Consider the following 11,963-nt stretch of genomic DNA (forward strand, 5'->3'; position numbering starts at 1 on the left):
TTCAGGTTACAGCGCAAGCAGCCTCCAAATTTTGCAAATATGTCCTGTATGTATGCGTACTCAGAAATATGCAGGTGGTTTTCTTCTGCAGTCCGTTATGCTGAAGATGTCACCACAATATCTTCCCTATTTGGCCCATTTGACTCAGCTTTGACGTCATAATCACTGGCAGCCTCCAAAATCTCGCAAACTTCTCTCCTGTACTGCACCAGAAGGTCCAGATCATGTTAGGAAGACATTGTCAAATGCTGTTTGTGGAACATGAAAGTACAGTTTCCATTTACCTATATCGTTTCTATTGTTTACATTAATTGAGGGTTGTGTGGTGCAGATTAACTTGGAGTCATTTTATCATCTTCTTGTCATATTCCTAATCAGTGATGTCTAACAACTAAGAGGTTGCCTGAAGCCCGGACATTTTGTTCTTTCATCAATTGTTATCAGATTGATCCCTTTAATCTGAATTATGATGAAATAACTTCTGAATGCTGGATATTCCAATACAGTTATTATTCAAAGTGGGCGAATGGTTAGAATCCTAAACTATGCCATTTCTTCCATGTTACAGATGAGAATTATCAGTACTCCATCTTGCCAGCATGGAGACCTTAAAATGAACAAGATGGTACGGCATACCTCCTCAGTTACTCCAGATTTTATTTTTGATTGCAAAATGCACCACTTCTTCATGTTCACACCTATTAGGTGCACAAAGTTAAATGTAGTATTTACCCGATACATCTTGTGCTGGATAAACATAGTAGGAATTTTCTAAAGGAAAACTTGATAGGAATTGAACTTACCAATCTTTATATCCACTTGACATGTTGAACTAGAGGTTGTCCTTAGAGACCACCTGCAGTGGATCTGTAACAGTGAAACCAAGGCATCAGCTACAGTTGGCCTGCAGGGAAAAATATTTACGTAACTAGTGCCAAAGCAAGTATTTTGTGGTCTAACCTCGAGAAAAAAGTGGTTAAAATGGGAATTATGTTTGTTGTTCACTAGCATTTATATCTTAGTAGGGTATGTATGAATATACTATTATGTTAAGAAAAAAACTCCAGGTTTAGGTTCTAAATACTGTGCATAATTAACTGAAAGGGGGCTAACGTTATTAAATCGTGTCCGGAAGGGCACAAGTTTAATTTTTAACCACTTTAAAAGGTAGTACTATTCTGTTTTTACTACATGTCAGAATCATCGATGTAGAATATGCCATAAGATGTATCCAAATACCTCAAAGTAAGAACCAAATGGGACATCGTGTGCTTGCTGCTTTGTTTCATAGATCTGAAATCAAATAAGGACAGATGCTTGCATTAAAGGATGAAATAGCACCATAAATTTAATTTGTAGTGATCTTTTTTTTTTGTTACCAGGTTTCTTTTGTCGTTTGAGAAAGAAGCATGCTGCAATTCAGTTACTGCAGTGTCTGGAGGACACAAAGGACTGTGGCATAGTGACCTGAAAGTTACTTCCCGAACATTTCCACCGTACTCATCTGAGACATGCCACTTACTCAGCTGGAGAAAATAAGAACATTTGACTGTTACGTCATCTAATGCTAGCAGCAACCAACTTGGTAAGTAAAATTGAGACCATGAAAAGGATACGCCAATAGCGCAATTGACAAAATACACCTTTAAATCTGTATCTTTTCGTGCATTTCGGTACTGCTGGAAAAACATTGCATCGTCACCTAGTATCACAGTGAAAAACTTCTCAGGTGTACCAGGAAAGGTATTCTGAAAAATCATACCATGTTGAAAATTAGGGAAACGAAAAGTAAATATGCATATTTAAAAATAGAAAATTAACTGGGATGCTCACACTGGTTATGTCTACAAGAACATGTTCATTGATGAAAGGTTGAAATGTGATAGTCAGTCCAATTCTTCTGTCTTCTGTCTTTATGTTGTCTGTTCTGCTGCTAATAACATTCATACTCTCTCCTTTAAGAAGCAAATGTGAACCCATCTGCTTGTACAAGTACAGGTTGTCAGGTGGTTTCCCCAGAAGCAAATGAAAAGACCAAACAAGATTACTTTCTGAATACCTGCTTTTCGGCTTCCAATGTTGCTCGGTAACTCTGCAGCGCTGTCTCTAGAGCTCGAAATGTACGGTTTCTGTTCCAGAAGGATGTGAACTTGTACCTTACGCTTCCTGAACCATTAAGACAAGGATGATCAATAGAAAAATCTATAAATAGTTTTGCCACATGGAAGATGAAAACAACAACAGCAGATCTATATTTCGAGGACTTGTTTTGCTGTTGGTGCCTTCGATAGTAAAGATTTACCCGTGAAGGAGTATCAAATTGGAAATGGTCTAGTCCAGGCTCTCTTGGAGTTAAAATTTCAGAAATCAGACATATAATCCATAATAACACCTGGTTTTCCAATTAGGCATGTGACTGAAATCTTCTAAATTTTCAGAAAGCGTACACATCGAATCCATGATAGTATCTAGTTTTACAACTAGGGGTGTGATTTATCTAACTTTGTAAAAAGATTTCACCGAAAAATAATTCATAATCTTGGTTCCAAGGAGGATGCCCAAGATTACGCCAACAGAAAATAGTTTACCATTTTGGCAGCACAATGGAGATACTCCATGACCACCTGCGCCGGTACGGAGAAATATAGTAATAGCTGGGTTTATAAGGGAGTGCTGGCTCCTCCTTATCTGTGGGGTGAAATCATGCATGTGTCAACCATCTCAACCATTTAAAATCAAATACTAAGGTCATAATAAGAGCTTCATAGGTTGCATACCTCATATATGTCTTGTAACGGAATGATCACCTAAAAATAATTGGATAATAAGAAAATTATATAAGGATGAATTTGTGAACAGAGAAAAGAATCTGAACTTGCTTGTCAATATATCCATACTGTACCGATTTTCTGCAGCAATGGCCTGATTAGTGTGTGTTAGTTAGCAAGATTTATATAATTGAGTGACAATTTATTACCTCATGGATTTTCAGACGTGGCTGATATTATTTACCTTGCTCATAAGTTAAAACCATGCAAAGATCAGTTTGGGGTTTGCACTTTTAGAACATGTACTTACATTTAATTGCTTGGAGAATACGTGTGACTGGAAGCACAGATGCCATGAGGAGATGCACATACGCCCATAGCGCAAGAAAGACCTCTCCAGAGCACAAGAATAACTGTGGTGAACAATCTGAAAGTAGGAAGGCAATCATTCGGTTCAGTTGAGTATGCAATACTGTATGTGCAATTATCATTTGCTGAGAATTAGTACTTCATCGTGAGGAACTTCGATTGTAGCGTGCAGAGGACCACTGTCTTCAGTCATCGCCAACTGTTGCCTAGTGAGTATCATCTCTCTCTGGGACTTGGCTCCAGTATACTGCTTAAAGAAGCTGGAAACATTTGGTGCAATAAGAAGGGTGTTTGCCTACCTTCACAAATAACGCTGTTTGTATTTCTCAAATCAATGTTACATGTCAGAAGTCGACAACACTTTCTTTGAGCTAATACGCAAGCAGATCTGCAACCAGATACTTGTGTTGTGAGCGGGATTGTACATGCGGTGGCTACTGTGATGAAGCACTGAGATGAGGAAGTCTGGTTATTATTCATAAATGCATATCCTACCTGACCAGATCTGCTGTCCAGGTCGTACCAAACGGCTCCTGTTTCATCTTCAGCGAGGATGGCTACAGTTACAGATCCGATGACTTTGCGTTTGCATACATTGTCCCAGTCATAAACTGTTATGGTTACCTATCCAGAAAAAGTAAAAAATACATCACACTTTTGAGCAAGCACGTGTCTCTGGCATCAAATGCGTGCCTCGGCTTATTTTTTCAATTTTTTTTATTTTTTTTGCTGAAAACGTCTCAGTTCCAGCTTCTGTTTAGGAAACATGCTGAGCAGATAGATCTAGCTAGCCAGGTTTCATTTACAACTTGGTTCCCATAAAGTGGCAGAAATCACATATCTGACCTCAGGCAGAAATCAAATCACAAACTGACCTGGTCACGAAAAAATTTCACTCTGCTGACCCTTTGGTGTGGCGCCCGACATCCGGGCGCCTCACCCTACCGTGCAGCGCCCTTCCCTTAGGCGTCGCACATCCTGCCAGCGTGGCAGCCCTGGTCCAGTTGCGGCCCCACACGCACCTGTGCAACGCCTAAGATCTAGGCGCCACACATGTAATGTGCAGCGCCTAGCTCTTGAGCGCTGCACAGTCTGTGTTCCACTTGGGCTGGCCCCACCCTCTCTCCCCTCCCACCCCCACCCCACACACCCCCACCCGACCCAAACCCTTAGACTTGCGGCCCTCCTCTCTTCCCCTCTCCCCCCTCTCAAATCCTTCTCAAATCTTGCAAATCCGCCACACACCGTGGATTTCGAAGCCAACCCCTCCCTTAAGGTAATCTCCTCCGATCCCCTCGTTTCATCCATAGGAATTGTCACATTTGCTCAAATCTTGCTAGTTTGGGGAAACCCTAGATTTTGATAGGATTTGGAAATTTGTGTTGAATGATGTTATATTTCTTTGCTAATTTGGGTTGTTTAGGCTTCCATAGTATGCTAGGGTTAGGGTTATGTGTGTTTGATGTTGGTGTTAGGGTTATGTTGGTGTTAGGGTTGTGGTTATTGTTATGTGGGGGTTAGGGTTATTAATTCATATATATGTTAGGGCATATGTGTGCAAATATTTTTCTTAAGTATTTACTTGATATATGTGTGTTTTTGATTATTGTAGGGATGGGGAGAACATGTGTTTATGTTCATCATGTGGATAAAGAGGCCTTTTTGAAAGGCAATGTTGAGACGGACCCGGATGAGCTTGACGTGGTGTTTGAGAGTAGTCCTAGCTATGCGGAGCTTTTGAAACAAGTGAGGAAAGATTTGAATTGGATGGACCCAAGTGACGTTGTTGAGTTCGAGGGAAGGCATAATGTTGGTTTAGGAATGCACATCCGTTGGAAGACAATGCGTGTGAACTCCGAGCAACGTTGGGTTGCATACAAGGAGACGGTTGCGGAATCTCTAGACAAGGCTCTTGAGTTATTTGCCTCCAAGAAGGTTGAGTCTACTTTAAATTTAGACTTGAACCGGAACCCCTCCCCGTTGGTTGCTAGCACTCCCCCACCCATGAACCAAGATCAAATGAGTGAACCTCAATTCACGCAAGAAGATTGGCCAACATTGAGCCCGACTCCAAACAACCAAAATGAAGGTTTTGAAGAGGAGAATGATGAGTACGAGGAGGATGACAACGAAGTTGACCTCCATGACAACAATGTGGGTGATCTCGACCAATATCATGTGCAAGAGACAATGGACCAATCCATCCCTTTTTCCCGTGCATATGCATCGGACTCGGATGACGATGGTCCTGATGAAGAAGTTGATGAGGAGGGGTTCACACCGAAGGAGGCCGAAGCATTCAAGAAGGTATTCGGGCGGGATCACAAGACACCATTGTTCAAGGATCTTAGTCTCGCGGATGAAGCCGTTGTGGATGGTGGAAAATGCATATCTCTTGGAGCTAGGCCAAGTTCTCACCGTGATTTGGAAGACGGCAAGAACGGGATATATCCCGGTTGTGAGTTTCAATCCTTCTTGAAATTGAAGATGTGGCTCGACAACTACTCGGTTACACATTATCGTCCACATAAAGTGGCCAACTCGGACGTGAATGTGCGTTACACGGTCAAATGTGAAGTGCCAACATGTCCATGGATTGTGCGTGCAAGGCCATGGAAAGGAGGTCCCACTTGGCGCATAGTGAGTTGTCTACCAACTCACATGTGCCGGCACAAGAATGCGGATGGCAAGCTTGTGTACCAACAACACAGACAACTCACGTCCGAGTTCATTGCTTACAGGCTGTCCAACCAAATATCCACACTTCCAACAATGAGCATCAAGAGTGTCATTGACCTTGTGAAAGCCATCTTTCATTACAAGGTGAAGTACGGCAAGGCATGAAAGGCGAAGCAAGCCGCATTCAAGATGTTGTATGGCAATTGGGAGGAAGCATACAACCGACTTCCTAGGTTGTTGTTAGCTATGGCCGCCACAAACCCAGGCATGGTTCACGTGGTTGAGCCTCATGGGCACCAAACATTGATTCATAACGGGAGGACCGTCCGAGTATTTGGCCGTGCATTTTGGGCCTTTGAGCAATGCGTGAGGGCTTTTGAGCATTGTCGGCCCGTCATCGCCATTGATGGCACGTTCTTGACCGGACAATACAAGTGCACTTTAATGGTTGCAATAGCAAGTGATGCCAATAACCGGGTGTTGCCTTTGGCTTTCGCTTTGGTTGAGGTGGAGAACAATGATAACTGGGAGTGGTTCTTGCGTCAACTGAGAACAAGGGTATTACCTGCTGAAAGGGAAATTTGTGTCATATCGGATCGCCATCCTGGAATTCTAAATCTTCAGATCAAATCTTCAGATCTGAGAGGGATGTGGGGGGATTAGATGGGGGCGCCGCCGCCGCTGCTCTCTGTATAGAGAGCGGAGAGATGAAGAACTGCCTGGTCGGGCTGGGGCGGCCGCGCTTAAGTCACTGTGCAGCGCCCAAGGGCTAGGCGCTGCACGTCAAAGTGTGGCGCCTAGTTCTTAGACGCTGCACAGGTGCGTGTGGGGCCGCAACTGGACCAGGGCTGCCACGCTGGCAGGATGTGCGACGCCTAAGGGGAAGACGCTGCACAGTAGGGTGTGGTGCCCAGATGTCGGGCGCCACACCAAAGGGTCAGCAGAGTGAAATTTTTTCCTGAACAGGTCAGTTTATGATTTGATTTCTGCCTCAGATCAAATCTGTGATTTCTGCCCCCATAAAGTTCATATGATGTTTGTGCCAGGTTCCAGGTAGGTAACACCTTTGCTTTTGAATCATTGACAGGAGCAGTGAGATGGTTGTTACTTCAGAGAAGCCGGCTATGATGCTGCACCTGCATGCGAGCATATGCACGCACTGCACTCTCCCATAACTACTTTTGACAACCTGCAGGCCATTGTTCAGTTCACTATTCAAAGCCTGAATCGACGATGGATGGCGTCAGGTGCACTCTATAATTTACCCTATATTATTTGGACCACTGTCTTTGGGGGAAAGTAAGTGCCTTTCAAAATTTTACGATGCTACTACTTTCTGCCACGGTTCCGAAAGATCGTCGGCAAAGCCGGCCAGTACTACTATATGTATGCCGTGCTCTCTGAAGATTCTCAGAGAGAATAAAATAAAACTAACAGCAGCACTGCATGGCGCAAAAGCATTGCTTTGTACTAACACTGTAGGCTGGCATACATCCTGTGCTTTTCTTTGCGGAGCATTTGTCTAATCTACTCCATCATGCCGTATTGCTCTTCTTTCACGCTTAAGATATTCAAACTGGAATCGCACTTTGTATCAAAATGTAAGATGTTTTTTAGGCTAGTTTAGCCGACAAAAACGTCCTATATTTTGGTACGGGGAAGTAGTAGTATATACTGAGACATTCTTGTTCCTTTTTGAACTGAGACATCCATGATGAGAGTCTCGGCGGCAGTGGGCCCGCAGGGACGGCAGGTGGACTATTTGTGAGTGTGTGACGATGATTAAAAGCGACTAGTAGAGCGAATGGGTTCTAAACTATATTTCCAAAAGAACACCTTTCAGATTCTCAAGAGAGAAAAAACACACATTTTCTATTTTCTAGGAGAAGAAAAAGGTAATCATCGTGTTTGCTGTGGATAGAGATGATCAAAGAATGTGTAGGAAGCTGTTCGTTCATACCTCAGCTGGAAGTTCTCTGGCCAGGAAGCTGAACGCCTCCCCCCACACGGGATTTCTTTGGCTAGGCACCATGGGACTGCACGCACAAACACAGTATGAACTCTATGAACACTTCGCTTGAATTGCAGAGCAACATTATACTCCCTCCGTCTCAAAATAAATGTCTCAACTAGGAATAGAAATATAAGAAGAGGAGGGACTGTTATTGCGCACCTGAAGCGCTTCTGCTCGCCGAGGGAGATGACGGCGTAGGGTTCCGAGGTCCCGTTCAGGTTGGCGCCGATCAGGTACTTGGCAGACACCAGCTCCAGCTGACGTAGTAACACGTAAACGGAGTAAGAACAGGCGTCATTTCTCTCTTCTCTGCTAGCTGGTAGTAGTAGTAGTAGTACGTTGGAAATTGGATAAAGGGTACCTTGATCACGTACGCGGTGGTGCTCCGAGAGCGAGAGCTGTCAGCCACAAGAGTGATCTGCAGAGTTCATCAGGGAAAATAAGCCGTGTTACCATTTGAGGCGGGAGTGCAGATCAATGTATGTATGCACGCCGTGCACGCATGCTCGATTGATCTCACCTCGTCGCCGGCGCATCCTGGTTCAGCGACCGCCCTGCTTCCCTTTCCGCTGCCCCGCGTCCGGCACCGGCGGTCTCGGTCGTAGCTCTTAGTCGTGGAAGAAGGCGGGGAGGTGGCGGACGCGGTCTCCTCGAGGATGAGGAGGAGCGCGACGGCGGCGGCGAGGAGTGCCACGGCGGAGATGGCCACCTCCGCCTCCCACAGCGACGGCAGGAGGGATCTCAGCAACCACGAGCAGTGCGCGCCCATGGCCATGCTCACCGTCTCTTTGCTGTGAGGGAAGCAAAGATCGGTTAGCGGGGCATATAAAGTGCAACCAACCGTCGCCGTGGGTTTGGCTCCGAGGTGCAGAACTAATCCAGTCTCCCGCGGCTGTCACGTCACGGTCTCACGGAGGCTTTTACGGATGCCTCGCCTCGCGTCAACCGCCAAAACAAATTGAAATTGGTTGTCTGAAACATCATGTAACTCGCTCCCGCAATCTCGAACTGGGGTGAACCAACTACTCCCTTCGTCCCATAATATAAAAACGTTTTTTACACTAATATAATAACGTTTTTTATACTACACTATTGTAAAAAAACATTGTTCTTATATTAGTGTAAAAAAACGTTTTTATATTATGGGACGAGGTAGTATCTTAGAGTATCTCCAGTCGTTCGGCCCCTCAGGACGTCAAAAAAGCGCCGCCTGGGGTCGAACCATCGTTAGTTTCAGCGTCGGATGAACGTGTTCCCAGCCGTCGCCCGAAGTCGCCCCTAAATCGGCACAAATATGACACAAAATCTGTGCAAACTTGCGATTTCATTCAAATTTGAACAAAAAACAAAAAAACATGATTTAGAAACAACTACGCCTAGCTCTACTATGTTGCTGCCGCCGCCCGCCTTCTACATGTCGAGTAGCCTGTAGAACCGGGTGTAGTTGCCGTTGTCGTCATCGTCATCATCATTGTCGCCGCCGCCCCAGGTCGCCCCTAAATCGACACAAAATCTGTCCAAACTTGCGATTTCATTCAAATTTGAACAAAAAACAAAAAACATGATTTAGAAAACAACTACGCCTAGCTCTACTATGCCGCTGCCGCCGCCCGCCTTCTACATGCCGAGTAGCCTGTAGAACCGGGTGTAGTCGCCGTTGTCGTCGTCGTCATCATCATTGTCGCCGCCGCCCTGCGTCCTGCCGGCGCCGCCGCCGTCCCTGCTACACCCCTGACTAGGGTCGTCGACGCGTGGGGGGTTGGACGGCCTGGGCGCGTCCTCGTCGTCGCTGTCGAGGACGACGCCGCCGCCCTCACCGCATCCGCGGCGACGAGCTTTGATCTCCTCCTAGGCCTGGCGCTGGCGCTCCACCTGCTCACGGACGTAGTCCGCCTTCGCGCACTTGAGGACGGTCTCGTCGGCGGCGGCCATGTCCTCATGCTCCTTCTTCACGGGAGCAACCCCGGCCCGGTCTTCGGCCAGACGAGGCGGTAGGAACCAGGGGAGGGGCGGTCGTCCTCGTTGATGACGAGGCCGCCGCTGCGGGTGCGGCGCCCAAGCGGCGTCTCCTGCGGCTCCGACTTGACGGGGCGGGGCGTCAGCGACCTGGAGGAAAGAGATCCGGAACCCGACGACGAGGAGGTCGCCGCCTCCATCGCGGCGTCCAGGAACTACAGCAACGGCGAGAGAAGGATGGGGGTGCCGGGTCTCGAGGCGCGGAGCGTTGTCGGCCTTGACGTGGTCGAGGACGACTTCGAGGGTGCGGCCGGGCACGCCCCACCACTCGCGCCGCCCGTCGGCGTTCGGGCGGCCGCGGGGTAGGGCGCTGTTTGTGGAGGCAACCTGATCAGCGTGGCGGCGGTCGAAGTACATCGTCCACAGTGTGTGGCTGTCAGTGGCGTACCTCAGCTCGTTCCGCTTCTCCCTCGACAGCGACGAGCAGATGCGCGCTATCTCGGCACGCCGTTCTGCACGGGTTGGCACCGGGACGCCACCGGCGCTTAGTGATGTCTACTACACAACCTTCTTCTTATAGATGTTGTTGGGCCTGCAAGTGCACAGGTTTCTAGGACAGTAGCAAATTTCCCTCAAGTGGATGACCTAAGGTTTATCAATCCGTGGGAGGCGTAGGATGAAGATGGTCTCTCTCAAGCAATCCTGTAACCAAATAACAAAGAGTCTCTTGTGTCCCCAACACACCCAATACAATGGTAAATTGTATAGGTGCACTAGTTCGGCGAAGAGATGGTGATACAAGTGCAAAATAGATAGTAGATATAGGTTTTTGTAATCTGAAATAATAAAAACAGCAAGGTAACTGATGATAAAAGTGAGCGTAAACGGTATTGCAATGATAGGAAACAAGGCCTAGGGTTCATACTTTCACTAGTGCAAATTCTCTCAACAATAATAACGTAGATAGATCATATAACAAGCCCTCAACATGCAACAAAGAGTCACTCTGAAGCCACTAATAGCGGAGAACAAACGTAGAGATTATAGTAGGGTACGAAACCACCTCAAAGTTATTCTTTTGGATCAATCTATAAAAGAGTTCGTACTAGAATAACACCTTAAGATACAAATCAACCAAAACCCTAATGTCACCTAGATACTTCATTGTCACCTCAAGTATCCGTGGGCATGATTATACAATATGCATCACACAATCTCAGATTCATCCAACCAACACAAAGTACTTCAAAGAGTGCCCCAAAGTTTTCTATCGGAGAGTCAAGAACGTGGGCCAACTCCTATGCATAGGTTCCCAATGTCACGAAACCCGCAAGTTGATCACCAAAACATACATCAAGTGGCACATGATATCCCATTGTCACCACAGATAATCACGGCAAGACATACATCAAGTGTTCTCATAAAAGACTCAATCCGATAAGATAACTTCAAAGGGGAAACTCAATTCATCACAAGAGAGTAGAGGGGGAGAAATATCATAAGATCCAACTACAATAGCAAAGCTCGGGATACATCAAGATCGTGCCATAGAGGGAACACGAGAGAGAACACGAGAGAGAGAGATCAAACACATAGCTACTGGTACATACCCTCAGCCCCGAGGGTGGACTACTCCCTCCTCGTCATGGATAGCGTCGGGATGATGAAGATGGCCACCGGTGATGGGACCCCCCTCTGGCAGGGCGCCGGAACGGGCTCCCGAGAGGTTTTTGGTGGCTACAGAGGCTTGCGGCGGCGGAACTCCCGATCTATCTTCTGTTCTGGAAGTTTTAGGGTATATTGGTATATATAGGAGGAAGAAATACGTCAGGGGAGCCACGAGGGCCCCATGAGGGTGAAGTCGCGCCCAGGGGGGGTGGGCGCCCCCCCTACCTCGTGCCTTCCTCGTTTCTTTCTTGACGTGGACTCCAAGTCTCCCGGGTTGCTTTCCTTCCAAAAATAACTTCTCCAGTTGATTCCGTTCCGTTTTGACTCCGTCTGATATCACTTTTCTTCGAAACACTGAAATTGGGATAAAATAGCAAATCTGGGCTGGGCCTCCGGTTAATAGGTTAGTCCCAAAAATAATATAAAAGTGGATAATAAATCCCAATATTGCCTAAAACAGTAGATAAAGTAGCATGGAGCAATAAAAAATTATAGATACGTTGGAGACG

The 11,963-nt window shown here is 46.2% G+C and overlaps 1 protein-coding gene across 1 annotated transcript; it reads right to left on the reverse strand.

The window, feature by feature from the left end:
- Window positions 1-4: 4 nt before the first annotated feature.
- Window positions 5-8,614, reverse strand: LOC119324365 (BAG-associated GRAM protein 1-like). The gene is made up of 18 exons (XM_037598152.1): window positions 8,351-8,614; window positions 8,192-8,248; window positions 7,990-8,087; window positions 7,777-7,852; window positions 3,633-3,761; window positions 3,479-3,525; window positions 3,277-3,397; window positions 3,079-3,195; window positions 2,778-2,807; window positions 2,589-2,688; window positions 2,060-2,166; window positions 1,834-1,980; window positions 1,644-1,748; window positions 1,380-1,526; window positions 1,240-1,293; window positions 804-867; window positions 637-698; window positions 5-203 (listed from the first exon to the last, which is right to left on the reverse strand). The coding sequence occupies exons 1-18, from the start codon at window positions 8,603-8,605 to the stop codon at window positions 96-98; spliced, it is 1,824 nt and encodes a 607-aa protein (XP_037454049.1). The 5' UTR covers window positions 8,606-8,614; the 3' UTR covers window positions 5-95.
- Window positions 8,615-11,963: the final 3,349 nt, after the last annotated feature.

This window comes from Triticum dicoccoides, chromosome 6B (assembly GCF_002162155.2).
Source record: "Triticum dicoccoides isolate Atlit2015 ecotype Zavitan chromosome 6B, WEW_v2.0, whole genome shotgun sequence".
In the NCBI taxonomy this organism is placed as follows: domain Eukaryota; kingdom Viridiplantae; phylum Streptophyta; class Magnoliopsida; order Poales; family Poaceae; genus Triticum; species Triticum dicoccoides.